The 23,137-nt window shown below is 41.4% G+C and overlaps 1 protein-coding gene across 3 annotated transcripts in view; it reads left to right on the top strand.

The window, feature by feature from the left end:
- Positions 1-23,137, top strand: part of Acvr1c (activin A receptor type 1C) — a 76,844-nt gene that overhangs the window by 43,545 nt on the left and 10,162 nt on the right. For 2 of the 3 annotated variants that reach the window (XM_087648212.1, NM_139090.2), the window contains 6 exons: positions 7,679-7,918; positions 13,853-14,083; positions 16,731-16,898; positions 18,206-18,362; positions 20,046-20,170; positions 21,509-21,639. In XM_087648212.1, coding sequence (XP_087504338.1) covers positions 7,679-7,918; positions 13,853-14,083; positions 16,731-16,898; positions 18,206-18,362; positions 20,046-20,170; positions 21,509-21,639 — 1,052 coding nt within the window. The remainder of the gene's footprint in view (positions 1-7,678; positions 7,919-13,852; positions 14,084-16,730; positions 16,899-18,205; positions 18,363-20,045; positions 20,171-21,508; positions 21,640-23,137) is intronic. The other variant, XM_087648204.1, reaches the window with a different exon arrangement.

Below are 23,137 nucleotides of genomic sequence, written 5' to 3'. Positions count from 1 at the left end.
GCACGGTGATTTAAATGAGGAACGCTTCTCCATAAGGATGCCAATGGGAGATTGAACATAAAATTTATAACCAACTTTAAACTGAGTATTCTATACTGCGTGAGGCTCTGTGCATGTAAATACCTTTACGTCTCACTCTAATCTGTTTTGGTGACTACGATGGGACCTTGAACGAGGTCAAAATGTGTTTATTAATCTTTTTCAAGTGGGCAAGCTGCCTTGTGGAATACATTAGAGCTTATGCCAGGGAAGGCACTGGGACAAAGACATCGCTTTTCCTTTGTCATCTGTTTGTGAACATTTCCCAGAGCAAGGCTGTCTGCTGTGAGCTAGGGGGACTTTTATTGTCCTAACAGAAAGGACTCTTTCTGCTGGAAGATAGGTTAGACTATATTTTGAATAACTGGCATCTAATGTCCTCATAAACACACACCGCTGACATATGTCTTGATTGTAGAAACAAAAGACTACTTTGCTGCCCTGAAATAAAGGAAAAGGAATTGTGAAAACTTTATGTTTTTAACGATCAAAAGTTTTTGTATATTTCTGTGCGTGCTTGTGTGATTGTATATCATATGTAAGTGGGTACCCATCAAGATCAGAAGATCAAGATCACTGAATGCCCTGGATCTGGAGTCTTAGGTGTTGGGAGCTCTGACCACTCCCCATCATGAATGTTGGCTCTCTGGAATAGCAAGAAACACTTTCAAACTTTGAGCATTTCTTTCTCCGTCTTCCAACAGTCTATGAATCTTCCCTCTCCTTGCGTGAAGGTTTTATTTATGTTTTTAAATGCTCTTAGGTCAATTATTATTATTGTTAGGGTATCGAATCTTGGCCCGTGCCCGGACAGAACACACCCAGCCACCATGGTTCCACGTGGAGAGGTTTAATGAGAGAAGAGTAGAAGAGCGGAAAGGCGGCCGGCCATGGGCACGTGGAGGGGGTAATGGGGAAAGGGGCAAGAGCAGCGAAGAACAAAGAGTAAGAGAGAAGTAAGAGAGGGCAAGCAGCCCCTTTTATAATGAGTCAGACACAGCTGGCTGTTGCCAGGCAACTGTGGGGCGGAGCATAGCTGGCTGTTCCCAGGTAGCTGTGGGGGTGGAGCTTAGACAGAATACCAACAATAATACTCTTCAGCTCAGTGTTCTTACTTCCTTAAAACATAAAAGCACAGGTGAAAAGTTTGCAGCCTTTTGGTTTTCTGTACACACTCCTCCCCAAACCAGAAGCACCGCGTAAAGCTGGCCAGGAAATATTTTTTTGTGTGATGCCACCTGCCTACCAAAAAAAAAAATCACGGTATTTGGCCAGATGATAATAGCATATATAAAAAGACCTTTTTCTACATAGAGCACCAGAGCAATGAAACTTGTTTAAAGAGCTCACGGTTTCAGTTCAAAGGTAGCAATACTTAGGCTTGTCCCTGCAGAGGCTTAGTAGACTTGTGGTTCAGTACGTGACGTGCCTGTTGATCACAGCGCGTTGAAAACATGACTAGCAGTGTCTTAATAAGGAAGAGAATTTGCTGCTGTGCGCGGTGAAGCATTACGGAGAAATCTGGCCAAATGACTGAGTCTGGCTTATTCCTCCTGAATCTTCTCATGGCCACCGTTGGGAAGAAGGAGTGGACTGACACAAGCAGGAGGTAGGGAGTGGGGAGGTGGGGATCTCTCTGCAGCCAAGAGTACATGATCCCTGTGAGGTCGGGCAGAAGTCTAGTATTGTGACTAGTCCTCTCGCTCCTTGCAACTGGGCATAATGAAAGGGGCCCTTAATAAAGGGTGATTGACCTGGGTCTCTTTAGGGGTATTTTGGACCCTTTTAATTTCCTGTAACCACTTGTTACCATAATGTTGGGCAAGGAAGCGCACACCTTGAGTTTTGTGGAAAGCACTGTAGGATGCCCTCTGGGGTACGCTTGTTGGTTTGCCTGAATTACCTTTCAGATAGCCATTTAGCTAGTGCATAGCTCTTTAATCTATGTAGTCTCCCGGCATTTCTCTATATTGCCTCATTGAATATCTTCATTTTAGTCATGCTAAGCCAACAATTGGAATAGCAATGTGCAGTTTTTGAAATACTTGATCAGACGCTTTTAACCATAACTCACTTAACCATAATTCTACTTAGTCCTAACCAATATCCTATAGCAACTCACCAACCAACCTCAATACTTACCAAGGAAATGTAAAATCGGTAAGCTGGGGCCATAGAGATCGAATGGACACCAATAACTTTTTGTCCCTTTGACAAAAGATAAGAGGTTAGCAGGGGTTGAGAAAACATGAGAATCACATCCATGTTGTCTCCTCTATTTTTTTGCAACTTGTGGAGTTTGCTTCCCAAAGCAAGAAATGGGAAGTGGTGGGAGGGAGCCGAAGTGAGCAACTGTCCAGGGATAGGGTGACGGATCTGAGCTCTGTCTGCTACAGGTCCTGGTTACTTTCACCACCAGCTCAACTAGGCATTGAGGGAAAGTACAAATTCACAAGTTAAAGCTCCCCCTTCCTCCCTCCTTTCCTCCCTCCCTTCCTCCCTCCCTCCCTTCCTCCCTCCCTCCCTTCTTCCCTCCCTTCCTCCCTCCCTCCCTCCCTCCCTTCTTCCCTCCCTCCCTCCCTTCCTCCCTCCCTCCCTTTCTTTCCCTCTGCCTCCCTTCTTTCCTTTTTTCCTTCTTCACTACCTCTCTTCCTTCCTTCCTCTCTTTTTGCCCTTCCGTTTTTCCCTTTTCTCTACCTTGTTCATCCATCTAGCCCTTCACATCTGTGAGTTCTGCCTCCTCAGATTCAGTCAACTGCACACCGACAGTATTTAGGGGGGAAACACATCTCTACAGACTCTTTCTTTAATATTATTCTTTATACAGTGTGACCATGACATAGCATTTACATTGTATTAGTTTTTAGAAGTAATCTAGAGACAAGTTGAAGCGCATGGAGGAGTGGTGTGTGGGTTATGCAAAAGTCCTATTCCATTTTATATAAGGGACTTGAGTGTGAATTTTAAATTACTCCCCATAAATACCACAGGAAACTTGTATTTGATTTCCCAGTTCCACAGAGGATTTCAAAGCCCTGGAGAGATGCTTGTGAGCTGGCTTTTCACACACCTGGCCTAGCACTTTTGCATTTCCATTCTCTTTCCTTTGACTGGCTTAGGAAGGAAGTACTTTGACTTAGTGATGCAGTGTTCCCCAGAGTCACTTGTGGGCTGTCACTTGTGGCCTCAGGCTCAGTGCACCCCCACAGGTACCAAAGAATCATGTTCACTAGCAATTGTCAAATAATAAGTTCTCCTGTGAACTCATTATTCTTCCAAAAGTTGTATTTGTGTCAAAGCTGTCTTCTACCGTTGTCTTCTCTCCCAACTCATTGGTTGTGGGTAGACTCTTTTTTTTCTCTTTCCAATTAGGATTACAGGGAACATTTAGTTTAAGGCAAGGTTTTACAAACGTTTACTTTTAGAATTGCTCAGCGTTTAACGAGTTCTTTCTGGTTGGTGTTGCTAGCCTGTTTCTAGCTGAGTAATCTTTTCTTTTTTCTTTTTTCTTTTTTTTTTGTCCCCTACTAACTCGTATCAGTAGATCTGTTCACAGAGGGAGAAACAACCATCTATGGTAAACATCTCTGAGAGCAGTTGCTGGCGCCATGGCAGGTGACTCCGGTTTCAAGTTCGCTGACCTTTTGTCTCTATTAGTTGCCATAGTGATGAGCCGAGCTCTGCTTAACAGAGCTTTACCAAAATGGAGCCGATCAATAGCTTTTAAAGGCTGATGTTTATGTTGGTAGCTCCTAATAGGAAATATCGAAATTAAATGTAGCTATATGAATGCCTCTGATGACAGAGCCAAAGGTAAACAATGTGATCGCGTGGAGATGGGTATTTAAAAAAAACCAAAACCTTAATTCAGAAGATGAATGCACTCGGTGGCTTCTGCAAACACCTACGATCCTCCGTGAGGATACAGAATAATAGAATGATCATTGTAGAATAGGTGGTTATGTTCTTTTACAATAGCAAGTTTCAAGAGTCACAAGGACTCGGTTAAGGATCTCTGAAGCCTAGTTGTCAGAGAACACTTTTTTAGCACCCTTTGAAGAATACTCCAGGCCAAGCTCTCTCCATTTCCCTGCACAGCAACCTAATGATCCCGAAGGAGTCCTGAGAGACACTGACATGGGGTGGCCAGTTCATGTGTGGAAGCACAAGAGTCTGGACTGAGCCTCAGAGCCTTTTATTCATTGACAGCTCCCAGCAGCTTGCTGGAACTGTGGCAAAACACCTAGGAGCCCACCAGCGAGGAGGTTGATATCTTTCCTTCCAAACCTAATTGCTTGTAAAGGTTTCACATATAGTTTTGCCATAGCCTGAACAAAATGCAAGTCTCATTAATGCACTCATTTGTCTAGTTTTGACAGCACAAGGGTAGCATGATTCAGGAAGCTGGTTGTCAGTCACTTATTTGAACTCTATAGTACAGGAAGGAGCTGTGCCCTCAGTGGCTGTTACTGAGCCTCTCTTAGCCAGTCTGCAGTGAGCCTTGTATGTGGACGGTGTGGTTATCCTAAGGTTCAGGATAAAAAGGAAGTAACCCACAAAAGAGCAGGACTTTCCTTTCTCCAGGAAGTTTGGGATGTTTGAGAACTCAAATCGCGTAAACTCTGTTGTAACAGTTTGACAAACACATCTCAAAGCATTTTAAAAACAAATCATGGGGCGGAGAGATGGCTCCATCAGGGGTTAAGAGTGGATAATGTTTTTGCAAAGGACCTGCATTTAGTTCATGACTGTCTCTACCTCCAATTCCAGGAGTTCCTATATCCTTTTCTGGCCTCGTAAGCACCTACTTGCATATGGTACAAGTACAGACAAACAGGGACAAACACATACATATAAACAGACAAAAATAAAAGTTTAAAACAGAAACAAAACAGCAGAAATCAGAACTCCTGGAGAGAAGACATGACTAGAGAATTAAATTGGTGCACTGGCAGCCTTCAGGGAGTCAAAAGGAGGCAAGCAACACACCAACTTGAAGGGAAAATTAACTTAAATTCATAAAGTGTCTGTCATCATGAACTTTTCATATATCACTGTGTTTGTAAGTTTAGAAGAAAAAATCTCAAGCTTAATGTTCCATTAAAAGGATGGCAAGGAACACAATTCTCTCTCTCTCTCTCTCTCTCTCTCTCTCTCTCTCTCTCTCTGTGTGTGTGTGTGTGTGTGTGTGTGTGTGTGTGTGTGTGTGTTTATGAAGCCAGAGGTATCATGTGTTTTCTCTGATGGATCCCCACTTTATACATTGAGGCAGCATGTCTTGCTGAACTCAGACCTTGGCTATTTGGCTAATCTAGTTAGGCAGCCTGCTCGGAGGATCCCGTCTAAGTCTCTCCATGCTGGGATTACACAGGCCTCCATGCACTCTTGGCTTCCACATGGGTTCTGGAGATCAGAACTCTGGTCCTTACACTTGTGAGGTGAGTGAGTGCTTGGCCCACTAAGCCAGTGGTTCTCAATATTCCCAATGCTGGGACCCTTTAACACAGTTGTGCCCAACCCCAACCATAAAATTATTTTGTCGCTACTCCGTAACTGTAATTTTGCTGCGGCAATGAATTGTAATGTAAATATCTGTGCTTTCAGATGGGCTTAGGTGACCCCTTTGAAAAGGTCATTTGACCCTCAAAGGGGTTGTGACCTACAGGAGGAGAACCATTGCATTAGGCCTTCTTCCCCTCTTCTTTTTGTTTGGTTTCAGTCATCACATTGACATTTCTAAAGGAGAGACCACATACTTATCAGGAAAAAAACAAGTCTTCAGGGATCCAACAGTTAAGAACTCTTTCCTGGTGGCCTGCAGGGAGCCAGGCACTGTTGTAAACACTGGGGATTCAGTTAGGAACACCAAAGGCAGTTTCCACCTGTCACAAAGTTCATGGTCCTCAGAGAAAGTCAGATAATACAAGAACGAGACAATGAGTACTATGTGGTTATCTTAGCCAGGGATTGAAGCGCAGTGTGTTTCCAGGAAGCGAGTTGAGACTGGGAAGAAATTCTTTAAAACTCTCCACAAGTTTTATTTATTTATTTATTTTAAATTTGAGAGGATTGAATCATGTGGTCAAGGCTGATCTTGAGTTCTCAATCTCGTCTCTGGGATTGTAGGCGTGTGGCTCTGTTCCCAGCTTCCTGAGAGTACTTTTAGGTAGGGTTGTGTGCTGAGACCATCGCTTTCTACCAGGCTTATTGACCTGGGCTTCTGGCTGTTTTCCAATGTCATTCTTCCTGCTCCAGTGTCTGTTGACACAGTGGCCACTCAAATAAAACTTCAAACATATCTCAAAACCTCACATCCGCTTCCGCCTGAAATGAAACTCCTATTTCTTCTCTTAGCCTGTAACACACTACACAAGGTTTCCCTTTAATTCCCTGATCCCATCCTCCCCTTGTCCTTCCCACCCCGCCCCATTTCCTGCCCTCTAGGACATGTTTCCAAATAATCCCTTATGTGTATAATACCCCTTGGGGGTCAAATGACCCTTTCACGGGGGCTGCCTAAGACCATCAGAAAGCACAGATATTTACATTATGATTCACAATGTAGCAAAATTGTAGTTATGAAGTAGCAATGAAAATAAATGAGTCCCTTGCACTGGCTCCCCACTTCCCATGCTGACACCAAGCTTCTCTGCCTGCCATTCTTTCTTTCTTTGTGTCGTTGTCTCTGGGACACTTCTCCTGAGGGCCTTTTTAGGTCCACTCAATCCAAAGTGACATTTTGCTCTCATGATGATCTTCCTGCTGATTCACCCTCAGAACACTCATCCCATCTTCTGTTCCTGCTCTGTAGCCCTCGTTGTCTGTATCGATGAGAGTGCGCATGCGCGGAGCGTCAGGCCTGGCCTCGTCACTCCTAGATTTCTAGCACCCAGACTAATAGCGTCGTATTCCAAGAGCCCATGGTTTATTTGTGAAATGAATGAATGGATAGATGGGTTTGCTGTAAGGACAGAACTGTTGAGTAACAAGGAGAAAGAGAGAAAAATAAAACTATCAAGTATTTTTGGACGATGTCTCACATTTTCCCAGCTGTTGCTTCTATAATTTTACCTCTGCCTTCCACAGCCATTGTCATAGCAGCAGCCAGCTCACACTTTGGTCTTATTGTGGCTTGCATTGCGGTCTCTGCCAATGAATTTAAATCCACACGTTTGTGGCTACACATTCTACTGTAGTCACCAATATCATATTGGTGACAGCACCTAGACTCCCAAAACATGTTTTAATGTTAGTACTTTTAAACCATTTTATTCAACTTTCACATAAAGTAATAAATGGATTTTATTACAAAATATTCATATGCATATATCATTATCATATATCATTATGCTTTGTGGCACATGCCTATAATCCCAGTACTGGTGAATTGGAAGCAGGAAGTTCAAGGCCATCTTTGTTTACATAGTTTTGGGTTAACCTGGGCTACATGAGACCCTGTCTCTAGAATAAAATAAAATAATCTGTGGTTTAGAATTACTATGAAACTCTCCAAGAATCACCGTAAACAAATTCTAACAATATATAGACAGGAAAAATATGTTTTTAAAAAAAGAAAATGTCAAAAACATTTTTCATGGGTCGATTTATGGTTTCCTTCATCTTTCTTTTTAAACGGCAGCATCTCCAGATGCCCCTAGACTTGGCCCCACAGAGCTGACGGTTGTTATCACTGTACCTGTTTGCCTCCTGTCCATCGCAGCCATGCTAACGATATGGGCCTGCCAGGACCGCCAGTGCACATACAGGAAGACCAAGAGACACAATGTGGAGGAACCACTGGCAGAGTACAGCCTTGTCAATGCTGGAAAAACCCTCAAAGATCTGATTTATGATGCCACTGCCTCGGGCTCAGGATCTGGTACGTGTATGTTTTCTGTAAGCAAACTCTTGTATAAAACTAAACGAACAATGGTTTTGATAAAAGTTTCCAACGTGAACTCATCAATTTAAGTGCTCAATGAGGGGACAGAGTAAATGATGCCATGAATAGAAATTGCTTGAAGGATGACATGGGGATAGTCTAGAGTAGTAGGCTTCTGTATAGCTTTTCAAAAGACCTTTAGGTTAGTTGTCTCTCCATGAAATCCCCCGTCATCTTGCTTTTTCCCAAATTTAATTTTATTTTAGTTTCTTTTTTAGCCTGTTTACTACATTACACCTTGCCTTACTCTTTTGGGGGGTGGGGGAGGGGGGGAGAGAGAGGCATACACACACCATACATGCACACACATCACAGGCATAGAAAGATAGAGATGTGGGGGAGTGGAGGGGAAGGACATAGAGTTGACTGGGGAGGAGGTGGGGGAGGGGAAACATGGTCAAAATATACTACGTGAAAAAAATTTAAAATCCCATTTTAAAAAGAAGGGGGGGGAGATGTTGGGTAAGGAAAACTGTCCTGATATCTTTTACAAATATCTCACCTTTTTAAAAACAGGACAAAAACATTTGGGAGTGTAAGAACAGAGCAGGATTTCTCTGAAGTAATAGGGGTTCCTCTCTTCCCATTTGAATTTCTAGAAATTCTTAGCCCTTGGTTTTGTAGAAATATGACCAGAATACACCCAGCCTAGCCACTCCATAAGCCCTTTACAACTCTCCTTGCTGTAGAACAATCATTATTGTCTTTATCCCAGCCAGGGACAGTGGTACCTGTCTATAATGTAGGTACTAGGGAGACTACAGCAAAAGCCCCCTGAGTTAGAGACCAACCTGGGCTATGTAGCAAATCCTTGCCTTGAAAAAAAAAATGAAAGGAAACCAAACCAAACCAAACCAAACCAAACCAAACCAAACCAAACCAAACCAAACCAAACCCATAGTGTAGAGGACCTCTCTTACTGGTGGGTGTGAGCAGCAGCCAGGCAGACACTCTTATAGTGTCAGGAAGGGAACCACATCACATCCATACAGGCACCCATATCACCAGGAAGCACTCAGGATGTGTCTGAAAGGAACAACATTTTGCTGACCCAAGGACTCTAATGGTCGAGGCCATCATTATAACATCAAGTGAGATATTTTAAAGAGAAAACCAAGAGAGAAAGTCCTGGAATTACAAAGCATATAAAGTTGGAATCCAAATTATATCATCGTATAGCAGGCTTACCTTTTTATCTTAAAAGCAGTATTCCTCAATAATTAAGCTCTGCTTCTTTAGACATTATATGGTGAGACCTACTCTACCCCCATTTTTTTGAGTATTGGCAACATCTAGGCACAAAGAAGTCTGATTTATTCTTAATTTCTAGAAGAATATTTCTTCTTTTCTTTTTCTCTTTGTTTTTTGAGACTCAGTTTCTCTGTGTAGCTCTGGCTTTCCAGGAACTAATTCAGTGAATAAGGGTGGTCTTGAACTCAAGAGATCCACCTACTTCTGCCTCCTGGGAATAAAGGAGTGTGCCACCACCACCTGACAGACACATTTCTTTATGACGTTCAAAGGACTGAACAATGTTCTACTTAACTCCCACAAAATCTTCTTCCGTCACTTGGTGATGTTAGGTAGTGTCCTGGTTAGTTTTTATTATCAACTTGACACAACTAAGGGCTATCTAAAAGGAAAATCCTCAGTTGAAAAGTTGCCTAGGTCAGGTTAGCCTGTGGCTCTTTCTGTGGGGATATTATTTGTCTTGATTACGAATTGATGTAGGAGGGCACAGCCCACTACAGATAGTACCATCCCTGGGCAGATGTTATTGGATCATATAAGGAAGCTAGATTCGAAAAGGCTGGGGGTGGCTGGGCTGGAAAGAAGGCTCAGAGGATAAGAGCACTGAAAGCTCTTCTAGAAGTCCTGAGTTCAAATCCCAGCAACCACATGGTGGCTCAGAACCATCTGTAATGGGATCTGATGCCCTCTTCGGTTGTGTCTGAATTATTTTTTTGAATAATTATGTATACATAAAATACATAATTATTCAAAAAAAGAGAAGAGACCAGGGAGTCATCCAGCAAGCAATATTTCTCCACAGTTCCTGCCTCCAGGTTCCTACCCTGACTTCCTTCAAGACAGACTCTAATCTAGAAGTATAAGCCAAATAAATTTACTCTTTCTACCTGCAAGCTGCCTTTAGTCATGGTGTTTGTTTATTTTTCTACTCTTTATTGAATCTGACAAAAGATTTCTTTTCCAAGTAAGATGACACAAATTAAAAAGCAGACAACTAGGTGTGTCATTTAAGAAAGGAGTAACGAGCTAGCAAGATGGCTCACTGACTAAAGGTGCTTTCCACCAAGCCTGAAGACTTGAGTTTGTTTCCAGGGGGCCACATGGTAGAAGGAGAGAGCTACTCCTCATTGGTTGTTCTTTGAATATACATTTATATTGTCCTCATGCATATAAATAATACAAATAAATACATGCAATTAATATTTTTTTATTGGAAAGAGTCATGAGTTGAACACAAAAATACAAAATTTCAACAAGTGGCCCCGACCCAGATTAGTGTAGATTACTGTAGGAAGGTGATTTTTTTTTCTTCAGCCTATGGAGACCATTACAGAGAACCATAACTGTTCAAATTTCATACAACAACTGATCATGGGGTACCTGGTCCCAGAGCATATGCTTACAACATAACTTCTATACCTGAGGCTCAGGGACCATCATAGAAGATGGAGTGGAAAGATTGTGAGAGTCAGAGAAGCAGGAAGTCTTCTGTGAGATTGGGCTCCTGGAATTGGAGGAGAATTTCACCTGTGAGATCTTAACTACTTGGCTGCCCAAACAAGGCCAGAACATGGACAACACCAATAAACATGTTAATGTGTGTGGGGGGGGGAATCTTATGATTTCCAAATTACATGGGGACCCCAAGTTCAGACATACCAAGTGCAGTCATCAGGTCGTGTTTATATATTTGTGTGCATTATATATTTAACAATAAAAATAAAAAACATGTTAAGTTTTTGAATGTTTTTTAAAAGTGTGTTTCAGGCATGGATATGAATTTGTTGGCTTCTGAACTGTTCCCTTTGAGATTGTTCTCAGACATTTTATGAAAGGAAGGAGAAAGCATGACCAAGCCCACATCATTTCTTTTTTGTTTTTGTTTTTGTTTTTGCATTGAAGATTGAATCCAGAACTGCACATATCACATGCTGGACAAGTGTTCTTTTTCTGAGCTGTGTCCCCAGAATCCCTAGGCTCGCTATGTCTGTCTGTCTGTCTATCTATCTATCTATATCTATCTGTCTATCTATTTATCTATCTATCTATCTATCTATCTATCTATCTATCTATCTATCTATCTATCTATCTATCTACTGTATGTGTGTGGCACAGGGTAGCAACAAGATGTCCCTAACTTCAATCTGTAGATTGGCATCACCAGGCTCTGCTCATGGATACATTTCCTTAAAGACAAATTAGAACATATTAGAATGTAGGCATATTGTCCAGTCACATTTGTTTGGCTGTGACCCTAGCTAAAAGCACACGCCTTTGACGTTTACCTTCAGCAACGCTTCTGCCACAATAGCTTGCCTGTGGGGAGGAGACTGGACCAACCTTCTTCTTCTCTGCCTTTCTCAATTGGTTGGCGACCTTGGATCGGAGGCAGCTTTGTCAGATATTGAAAAACCCTGATTACGAAGCTTATCCATGACCAGGTCAGGGACAAATTTCAAAGAGACGGAGAGCCTACAAAGTGAGAATAAACGACATTTTATTGGACTCTGCTTGAGAGTGAGCTTTGTCTCAGGCGGCTTTTAAGGAAGTGGGGAGCCTGCTTCTTTGTTTTACTGTATAGCATTCTGACAGACGGTGACACGAGCCAGACATCAGCTTTCTATAATCCCCTGTGAAAAGATTAAAATGAACTCATAGCAAGAGACAAAGTTTCTGTTCAAATGCAGCCCGGAGGTGTATAGCACAAAGCCAACAGAGATTCATTTTGTTATTAGCCTTGGATGTTGGTGAGGCAGCTTTCTCTCTCCTGTCTCACCCTGCTCACCCCACTGACCCCCTCACACATTCTTCTTTGTCGACCAATTGGGTGCTGCATCAGCTTCAGCGTGCAAACTTCACTGGGTCCTCTGTCAGTGACGATGCGGAAAGGGATGACTCTGAGATTTGGCTTAATTGTTAGTATCACGTTGTGCCAAACACATTGAGTGAAGTCTACAAAGATAACCTTGGCTATTTATCATTGGATGTCTCCCTTCCCACAGAGAGGAGCACAGGTCTGTTTTCTCTGGGGGACAAAGCATTCTGGGCCAGCCTCCTGCAGCAGCAGACTCTCTTTATGTCTGATTACTGTCAGGCTCCAATTTTCTCATCGATAGATGATGAGGCTGAACCAGATGGTCCCCAAAGAACTTTTGGACTGTGGGGCCTGGTGACTAATTGTTGAGGCTCATACCAGTGAATTTATAGTCTGAGCCTATCGTGGGTGGTTCTACTGGAGAGGAGAACATCTGTGTAAACACTAGCTCATTCTTGGAGCAGGGGACAATGCCCGGAGGAGCCACATGGGCATTGTTTTCTCCAGCCACCTGAGGACAATGACAATTACCAAACTGATTCTCTAGCACACAGTTACACGCTGTGGCCTCTTTAACTATTTGAGATACAACTATAGGAATGGCAAAACCTTCTCATGGACTTTATATTGAAAATACAGCAAAGAAGGAGAGGGAATATTATAACTCACTCTGACTTCATCACGTGCTTCAGCTTCTTTTCTATCTGTAGTTTAAAGAGCTACAAACTCATAGAGATACAATTTACTACTGTTTTCAATTAACAGTATAGCAAAGGAGCTTCGGGTGTCCTCGGAATAGCTTTACTCACAGCACTATCAGTGTTAATCTTGTGTGATCTATTCTGAGGGTGCTGGAATACTAAGAGGGTAGCCATTATTGATCATGTATCGTGCCAGATACAGTGCTAGCTGCTAAACTTCCCTCTTAACTCTTACGTTGTCTCATTTCCTAGAGAACAGTGCTAAAGCTCACAGAAGTCACAGGAGTGACTAGATGCTTGCACATTTACACTGCTTCACATTTCAAAGGCTTTCTTTTTCTTTAGTATAAATAACAATGTATTCTATAATTTTTGCACAGATTCTCTACATTATTTGTTAATTCCAAGGAATAGAATTTTAGAAGTAGAGTTATTGTTTTAAAAAATACAACCAGTCACCAGTCTGGACATGGTATAATATACCATTATTTCTAGCATTTGAGAGGCAGAGGCAAGCCGGTCTCTGGGAGTTTGAAGCCAGTTTGCCCTGCATTGTGACTTCCAGGTCAGCCAGGGATACACAGTAAGACCCTGTCTCCTCTCAAAACAACCACAACAAAAAAAACAAAGAGCATGTTTCCTCTGTGTTTATTTGTCAGAAACATATTCTTGGTGTAGCATTCTTATCTTACTCTGTCATTGAATTTGATTTCCTACATGCACATTTTAATTTGCTTTTGGGAAAAAAAAATCGCAAAGAATGGTTTTCCCTTTGCAGTAGTCCCAGGAGCCATGCAGTTCAAGTATTAGCTACCTATGGTTTCCCTTGAGTCAGACTGGCTCTGTGAGAAATTTAGCAGGATTTGCCACAATTCTTAGAAATCAGCAGCAGCAGACCGTGTTTTAAAATTTTTATTTGAGACTAAGAGAAGAGAAATTAATAATTTAGGACATTTTATAGATCGTGCCTTGGCCTTACAGTTTGTTGTAATGATGCTTATTACTTCAAATTTAGTAGACTTGTTTAAGTGTTTGCTTATCCGGTAACAGCAACCGGCCTTGTGACTTCTGTTTGAATGATCAGTCTGCCTTTCCCTTGACTAGGCCTGCCTCTTTTGGTTCAAAGAACCATCGCAAGGACAATTGTACTTCAAGAAATCGTAGGAAAAGGTCGGTTTGGGGAAGTGTGGCACGGAAGATGGTGTGGAGAAGATGTGGCTGTGAAAATATTCTCCTCCAGAGATGAGAGATCTTGGTTCCGTGAGGCAGAAATTTATCAGACGGTAATGCTGAGACATGAGAATATTCTCGGTTTCATCGCGGCCGACAACAAAGGTAAGGTCCCATTCGCCAGGGCGGGCAAGCAACGATGTTGGGTCGCTTGCCAGAGCCATCATCGCCAGTGTCTCAGGAAAACACATACAATGCTACCTTCTTTATTAAGAAAAACCCTCTTTTCTTTCCCACATGCAAATGTACATAACCAAACAATAAAGTGCGGCAGCCTATGATTGGTGTAGAGTCACGATGACGTAGCCCGGCTTATTTTTAAAATATTAGATAACTCGTATTGGGCAGGAACCAGCCTTCCGCCACTGGAACGGATCCTAGGAAAATGTACTAGTCTAGTTTGTCCTGTCTTTAGTCACCCCTGGTCATGGAAGGTTCGAGAGCATTTTGGAACGTGGAGGAGCATTTGAATACGCTGGCCCGTGGGATGTTATTGGAGTTTAAATGGCTGATTTGTCAGCTGAGTTTATCCTCTGTGTCACAGGCTTTAGCTGCGGGTGTCCAGATCTCAGCACGTGTCCCCTAGACTGTGTGAGAATGAGTTAAGAGGTTGTTAGTGGGGTTTGCTATTATTGTTGGTTTGACCGTGCCTCAGAACTTGAAGTTTAACACTGACAGATAGCAATTGTTAGCTGTTTTAGCGTCCTGGAGCAAAACAGATCATCACCTATCTGGTATTTGAAGCCAGTACTCTCAAAATATTGTATATGTGCTGGGGTAGAGAGGGAGGGATGTAGTTGGTGGATCTCCTCTGTTACTTTCCACTTCTTACAAAGCTTTGCCTCACTTTACTGTGCACAAAAGGGAAATGCAGACAGAAGTGAGGAAACTCAACCCAGTCAGGTTTCAAACTGAAACTTTAATATAGTGAAGAACTTTGATGCAGCCACAGTTGCATTCTCATCAAAAAGCAAAATTTATGTTTAAATTATATGTGAATTTTGCACATTTACTATTTCCTGGAAAGTTAAAAAAACTCTGCTTTTGTCTAATAGAAACATGGTATTTTATATTCATTATGAATAGTAATAATATCAATAATGTAGTAAAAGTATATTATATAATATGTCAGATATTATGTAATATATGATTTATATGTAAATATAATACATTAAAATATTACTGCTAATTTAAGAATGAAAATATTAATAATTTTAATATTTATTATTAATTAGAAAAAGAGATCTTTATCAGTTTTGCACATTTTGATCACAATTATGTTTCCTAGTTGGGATTTGTTGGAAGAATGAAGGAGAACTGAGCTGAGACAGAAAACTCTTCATGATTTCTGTTAGTAGAATTAATATTACTAATATTAATAATAAATTATTTCATGTATTTGGGTAGTTTGTCTACATGCATGTCTGCAGAGGAAGACACTGGGTCCCCCGGAACTGCAGTTACAATTTACTGTGAGCCACCATGTGGATGCTGGGAACTGAATCTGGGTTCTCTGGAAGAGGAGCTGGTGCTCTTAACTGCTGAACTCTCTCTAGTCCCTCATTCCAACTTCTTAAGGACATGTACTTTAACACTGTATCCCAGTGTTTTGAAAACCAGATATTTTGTTGCACCACTGAAGACTCAGTTTCCCAAATCCTGCTGATGTGGAGTTGAGTTATTTCCTGGTCAGGTTCCCCTCAGCGTTTATCAGTGCAGCAGTAACCGTTCCTCAGCTCATCTTGATAAACTAGTTTAATGCTAAAGAGGCCCCATTTTTGTGTCCTTCCATGGAACTGGATTCTGTTGGGCACATCCTCACTTGTCAGCCACTCTGTACAGATTCCAAATGGTCTCTGATATCACTTTCACCTTTACAAATTCTTTACTTCATGTAGTAGTCAGTTTTAAGTTATAGTACAGTGTAGGATTAAACCCTTGTTGTGTTGTGTGTGTGAGAGAGAATGCCTAGGAATGGGTGTCAGTAGGGAGCCTGAGGGAGGGTTTCATGTGTGGGAAGTTGTTAGTGAGTTTTAAAGTACACTGGCTTCTGAAAGTCTTGGAGATTTCTCACTGCCTAGTTGTGGAAACGAGATCTTTGGATAACTTCCAGCTCCTGAGCATGTAGCACCTGGCAGGACAGCATCTAAGCAAAACGCTCACCGTAGAGTTCATCTGAGCCTCAGGACTGGTCAGGGTTGCCCATACCATACAGACACTGTTTAGAAAGCTACATCGAACTGTTGGAACCCTAAACTAACTTCTAGTCTGCGAAACAGCCTGTTTTAAAAATGGCGGGTTAGTTTTTGTCCAAATGGGTGTGTTATCTTTCTAGCAATATCTTGGCTCTCTATATAACCGTTTGGAGTACACAACTTCCTATTATTAGAGGCAATTTTCATCAGCCTTGTTAGAATGTCAGCACTCTTACGGTAGTAATTGTGGCGTAAATTTGTTGGATTTTAGTGCTTTAATCTTTCTTAAAAGCTTAATAGCAATGGGCAAGGCCGCCCTGAGGCCAAAGGTGCCTCTTAGAAGTTTCTCCCATGATGCCTCTCGCAGAAGGTTGCCGTGCACAGCAGTAATTGTCACCAGCCACTACTGATGAAAGCAAACAGGGGAAGGGTCACTCACTTGTTGGAACTACCTCTCACAACTTCCTGTTTCCATGGAAGCTCCCACATCTACAGTAGTTAAAAGTACTCCTTTCCTTCCTCCACATTTACAACAACAAATGATGTTCTCTCCATAGATAATGGAACCTGGACTCAGCTTTGGCTTGTGTCAGAGTATCACGAGCAGGGCTCCTTATATGACTATTTGAATAGAAACATAGTGACCGTGGCTGGAATGGTCAAGTTGGCGCTTTCAATAGCGAGTGGTCTGGCTCACCTACACATGGAGATCGTGGGCACTCAAGGTACGTATCGCCTTTCAGAAGGCCGGTCTCTTTGTATTGACTTTGTTTTAGTTCGTTACTCTCATCAGGTACAGAAGAACAATGGAAGTCCTTCGTAAAAGCGAGGTGCTTGTCATGATGCAAACAACTTTGTCGTAGTCTCGGCACTGCACATGATATTCCTGATGTGTTTTCATCCTGAGTGACTCCATCCTCGCCCTTCGATTGCACACCCGGAGGTCTTGTTTTGGTGGCCAAGGCCATAATGTAGTCATATATCGCAGGCGATATAAATGCTCGCTTTTGCTGATTAAATTGCAACTGGTAATGGTAATGTGAGCAGGAGAGGAAGCTGAGGGCGGGAAGATGGGGCAGGAAGATGGCCCGTGACTTTGAGGTCATCCAGGGCTACATGGTGAGTTCCATACTAGGCTGGAACTGTATGAAAAAGATAAAAAGTATGAAAACCATACGTAAAGGGCAAATGATGTCCCCTGCTTTCTCATTCTCTGAGTCTTCAGGGAATTGACTCTCAAGTCATTAGTTTAAACAGGCCCCTAGGTTCATGACCTCTTTGTACTCTTAAAGATTATTGAAATCCCCAAAGTTTTAAGGTAAATGAAGGCTATATTTATTAATAACTTCCATATAAAAAACTTCTCATTGAGAAATTAAAAAATTGTTTACTTCAAGGCACTGTAATTAACCAATTAAATATTAACACGAATAGCAGCTTCCGAATGTTTTATAACAGTTTTTTAATGCAGTGTAATAAAAATAGTTTTGTTTTACATATTTAAAAATACTTTAAATATCTAGCTTATCGTCTGAAATTTCACACATTCTCTTTATCCTATTTGTCTTTTGTCTCCATATATGGTTTTGGTTGAAGTAAGTGAAGAAATGGTGGCGTGACCCTGATAGGCAGATGTACAGTGGTTTCAAGGACCCCCATGGGCCTTCTGTTCTCATTTGGGAATTGCTATTCCAGTGCAGTGAAAGTTTGAATAAATGTTTTGTTAGCAAACATTTGCCCTATTGTAATCACACAAAGTAACTGTAAGCCATTTATTGAATGATCTGGTTATTAGTGTTCACAACCCAACTATCACCTTACGCTTCTCATGTCGGAACTACTTGAGTATGAAGCAAGAGTTTGCCCTCACTTAGCTTGGAGTTTGAAGAGGAGACTGCTGTCTCTTCGGAGATCTGCTGGACTTGGGTGTACAGTCAGAGATGATGTGTCTGAAGAGGTGACATTCGAGCTAAGTCTTCTAAATAATTTTCTCCAGTGGGAAAAATTAATACACTTTTCTTATGCCTTATAGGTAAGCCTGCTATTGCTCACCGAGATATAAAGTCAAAGAATATCTTAGTCAAAAAGTGTGACACTTGTGCCATAGCTGACTTAGGGCTGGCTGTGAAACATGATTCTATCATGAACACTATAGATATACCCCAGAATCCTAAAGTGGGAACCAAGAGGTAAGAGGACTTTTGTTGGTGGCCTACTAAAGCTTAAATGGTTGGGCAAGCACCTTGAGTGCTTGCGATATGCGTCCAAATATGAAAAACGTTAGGCCAAAAAATGTAAGAAGTCTTTCTGGAGATATAGAGACACCAGTGGCTACAAGGCAGGATGACAAAGACAGAGGGTTGACTTTTTGCGCCGGTGAAGTAGCCATTTTGCCACAGAGTCTAGGGTAGGGCAGTGGTGAAGAGACAGTTGGCTGTAAGGTGACACATTTTATGATGTCTTTCCTGGAGAGAGAGAGAGAGAGAGAGAGAGAGAGAGAGAGAGAGAGAGAGAGAGAGAGAGAGACCACCTCAGAACTCTAGCACCCTTCCATATCATCAGTGAACTGAAATTCAGGGCTTGCTGTACAGGCTTGAGTTTTAAAGAACACATACAAAACCAGTGCATTGGATAGATAGATTAGGGGTGATTAATAATAAAGCCATTTGTGTGACTGTCTATGCTCTTAACACCCAAAGATATTGTATATCAATTTGTATCTTACTGATAGCTGGACTTGCCCTTAGTCGCACAGAATAATGTATTTTGCCGTAATATGCATTTGAATACAATTTCCACTTTCAAAAACAGAATATGATAGCACTAGGGGGAACCACGAAGTAAAAGGAAGACACACAGCTGTGGCTGTGACAGGCTCATCTGTCACAGCATGTCTGGCGTGTTTCTTTGTTTGACCAGCAGATGGCTCCTCAGCTAGTCTACTTCTGTGTCCTTTACTTGGGTTCCAAGCCTCACGGTACTTTTTTCATGATTCCAGAGCTCTTGGCCTTGAAATCACAGCAATCAAATTATTTTCCTGGGCATACTAAAGCGCCCGAGAACAGAGAATTTCTAAGGAGGTGGAGCTGGCGATTAAGCCAATTGAGATTTCAGGGCAGTGAGTGCAAGGCTGTAGGCTTATCAAGTAGGCAGAGTCACTCCAGGAAAGCAAGTTCAGAATGAGCAGTCCTAACGGACATATCGTCTTTTCTTAATATGGTCCTTTATCTCACTATTCCTGCATCAGGGACACCCAGGCAAGGTTCGGGTGTTGCTCTCCTTTGGAGGAACCTAATCCTTTGGAAAGGACCCAAATTGTATAGAGTCTGGAAAAAAATGCTCAACTCTATATGGGTCAGTCAGGTCCTGGGAGTCTAAGACTTCTTCCATTAAACTTTGTTCGAGGAAGGATATACTATGCTTGGCCCCATAGTATGTAATAAGAGTCTTCATTTTGATAAGATATCGGTGGAATACCGCAAAGCCTTGCATCGGCAATCCAAGGCCCCTGGGGTGAGGGAACACCCCTGCTTGTCAGAAGAGAACTTTCCATGATGATAAATTCTTGAGGTGTAGCGCTCCATTTCTGTTGTTGGGTGCTTTGCTCATTGACCTTCCCAATTTATTCCTTCCAAGGGCTAGGCTGCTCTTGATCCTGTCATAATGCGGAATTGTATAACCATTAGCTTTATTTAAAATGTTTTAAAAAATGATGGTTGTGTCAATAACTGTGGTTTTTTTTTAATTTCACCCTATTATGGAATCTGAGCTGTTTCTTTGATATTGATGTGCTACCTTGATTTATGTTTTGTATCAAAATGTATTAAAATTGTGATTCACTGGACCCACGCTCAATGTGCACATTTTTGAAGGTATATGGCTCCCGAAATGCTTGATGATACAATGAACGTCAACATCTTTGAGTCCTTCAAGCGAGCTGACATCTATTCGGTGGGGCTGGTTTACTGGGAAATAGCTCGAAGGTGTTCAGTTGGAGGTAAGCTTTTGGGACTACCCTTTGTTCTCTTTCCCTTGTACCCCTGGGTACAAGATGTGATTTTCTTTATTTTCTCCTCAGTAGACTGAATTGTTTCTGAATGGTTAGGAGAATTCCATTCAGCGATTTCTTTACAGAGGCAAAAAAGGAACCTCCTGGGGAGAGTGTGTGGAGGTTATCTTTTGAATTCTGCTTAGATAAGGGTGACAGTTCTGATCATTCTGATGCCCATATGATTATTCTGAGTCACTTGAAAACTATCTGATTGGAGCCTGGAGGCAGCTGGTATCCTTACTCTTATCCCAGAGAAGCTAAATGTCTTGCCAAGGCAGCAGGTCTGTGAGCCTTCTGTTCCCCAGGCTTTCTGTCTTCTCTCTCCTGTGATGTAAACAGCAGAGCCAGATTGAAGAGAGCAGGGGTGTGAGTGGTAGCTACATCTTGCCCTCTACTACTCCACAGAGCTTAGACATTGGTAAGGGGACACCTGTTATTGCAGCCTAATGAAATTGCGGCCATCAGTGGAGAAAAGGTAAATGCTTGTATGAAGCACTTTACAGATATTTCCTCGTAAGCGAGACACTCGTAGGATGGAGCTTGGTTTAGGACTACTTATGTGCATGTGTGTGTGTCTTATGTGTATGTGCATGTGTCTATCTCTTTGTGTGTGTGTGTGTGCGTGTGTGTGTGTGTTTGTGTGTGTGTGTGTGTATCATTTTCACAGGTTTGGCAGTTTGGCAGTTTGGCAGTAGTAACTTACCCGATGAACCAGATACCTGGACATTCCAAACTGAAACAGTTGTTTTGTTAGGTAGATACAGAACACTGATGTTATGCCATAGATATCGCAATTAGGAAAATTAGGAGTACTTTCTTTTACTGTATAATGACTATTTATGAAATTAAAAAGTCACAATGCTTCTATTGGGGGCAATATTTGTTTTATTTTAAATTTTATTTATTATAAACATTTATTATTATTAAATAAATAAATATTTATTTATTTATTTATTCATTATAAATTTTAAATTTTGTTTATTATAAAATTGTGTACATTATTTATGCAGTTTTATTGTCACACATGATACCTTTATTAATTTTACATCTTATAAAGCATACTTTATATTGTAAATGTCATAACTCTGTATAAGTACTTAACCCAGTGATTTGAAGTGAATTCTGTTTTATAGAGATATATTATTTTAACAAAAGTGAGGTTCTATCTATTTTTTTTCCAGGCTATTATCTGTGTCTGGCAGAAGTCAGTGGTATTAGCTTGAAATATGTATGCATCATTACTGATTATATATTTAGGGAAATGTATTTTCGAATTCCTTGTAGGACTTGTTGAAGAGTACCAGTTGCCTTATTATGACATGGTGCCTTCAGATCCTTCCATAGAGGAAATGAGGAAGGTCGTTTGTGATCAGAAACTCCGACCAAATCTCCCAAACCAGTGGCAAAGCTGTGAGGTAAGTCTATGTTCTCTTCCTTCCTCCTCCTCTCTGCCATGTTCCTCCCCAGTCATTCTCTCCGCCCTCCTCCTCTCCTTGCCGTCTTCATCTCCTGGAGACCACCGTAAACCATGTTCTTATCTATTTTTTTCTATTTCATCGTTCAGATCAGCATCAATGAGCATTTTCAGAGAATGGGTAGTTCTTTCTTAACCCAGTTGCTTAATCTGTTCCATATATTCAGGGTGCCTTTGTTTTATGTCTTTAGGGGATTTTACTCTCTTTGGTAGTATGTATCTAGGACACAAACCCCGAGGCCCAGGCAGTTTCAGACCACAGGACATTGTGTAGTGCTTCTCCGAAATCCTCTCTGGCTTGGGTGATTGTTTGGGACTTATGTCCTCACCAAGGTGGCTCCATCTCCATCCTCACTGCTCCCTGACATCCACGTCTCTAGATCTGGCAAAGAGAGGAAAGAGAGGTGCAGCCTGGCTCTTCAGGGTTCCGCACAAGGAATACATAGTTTCCTCTCTTACCTCTTAGCAGAACCAGTGGAATGGAGCCATCACAGGGCAAGGAGGTTGAAACTGAAGGACATGGGCAAAGTCAGTGGGTAATTGTACTGTAACTGGTAATTTATGCTTGATCTCAGACTATCTGAAGCTTAATCTCCCTCATCAGATAAGCCCCCTCACCTTAGATCCAGTCGTTATCTGTCTTGTCTTCACAAGCAATATTGAATTGTAAGCAATATGGCGGGCATACACACAGTGCTAGAGAGAGGAAGGGCAGGGATCCCCTATTCAGTGCTTCTACATCTTCACCCCAATCACTGCTCTTCATTTTCTTCCATAGTTGAGCATAGTAACTGAGCTGTTTGAGGTGACACCATTACTTTTTATTTTCTTACAGAATTGTTTTACTTAGTTGTCTTTTTACTGCATCTCTTTCCCTCTTCCAGGAGTCTAACTCTTTCCTTTAAGGAAAGTGTTAGCATTTTTGTCTTTTGTCTACTTATCTCAACTCCATGTTTATTTGAGAAACAGACTTAGAGTCTTGTATACCGTACTGAAAGAATTCATTTCCTAATATTATTTGTCGTACTCACATGGGTGATATAATGGATAACAATTAAATGAAAACTTATGAATATACAGTTTGAAAAGCAGACATTTTCAGAAACTTTTGAGGAATTTTCTGCCTTGCTAAGTGGTTAATGTTGATATTAATGATTTATCATTCCCTGATTTTATTTAGATTTTGCCACACATCTGTATATCCTGAAAATTTGCATTTATGTGTTTATGAAAGTTATGAGCAAAACCTGTTAAATATCTCCCTCTTATTTTTTTCAATACACACAGACATATAAAAACCTGTGCATTTTCATTGCTACGTAGCATTCTTCTGTGTGGATATAATAGAATTTCTTTGTCTATTCTAGTATTGGTGATCATAATCGACTTGTAGTTAGCATTATTCAAAAGTATGTTGCTAAATGTATTAGTGAGTTTTG

The sequence above is a fragment of the Rattus norvegicus genome, chromosome 3 (assembly GCF_021556685.1).
Source record: "Rattus norvegicus strain SHRSP/BbbUtx chromosome 3, alternate assembly SHRSP_T2T, whole genome shotgun sequence".
Taxonomy (NCBI): domain Eukaryota; kingdom Metazoa; phylum Chordata; class Mammalia; order Rodentia; family Muridae; genus Rattus; species Rattus norvegicus.
The sequence above is the reverse complement of the archived record's forward strand: the minus strand, read 5'-3'. Positions and strand labels throughout refer to the sequence as shown.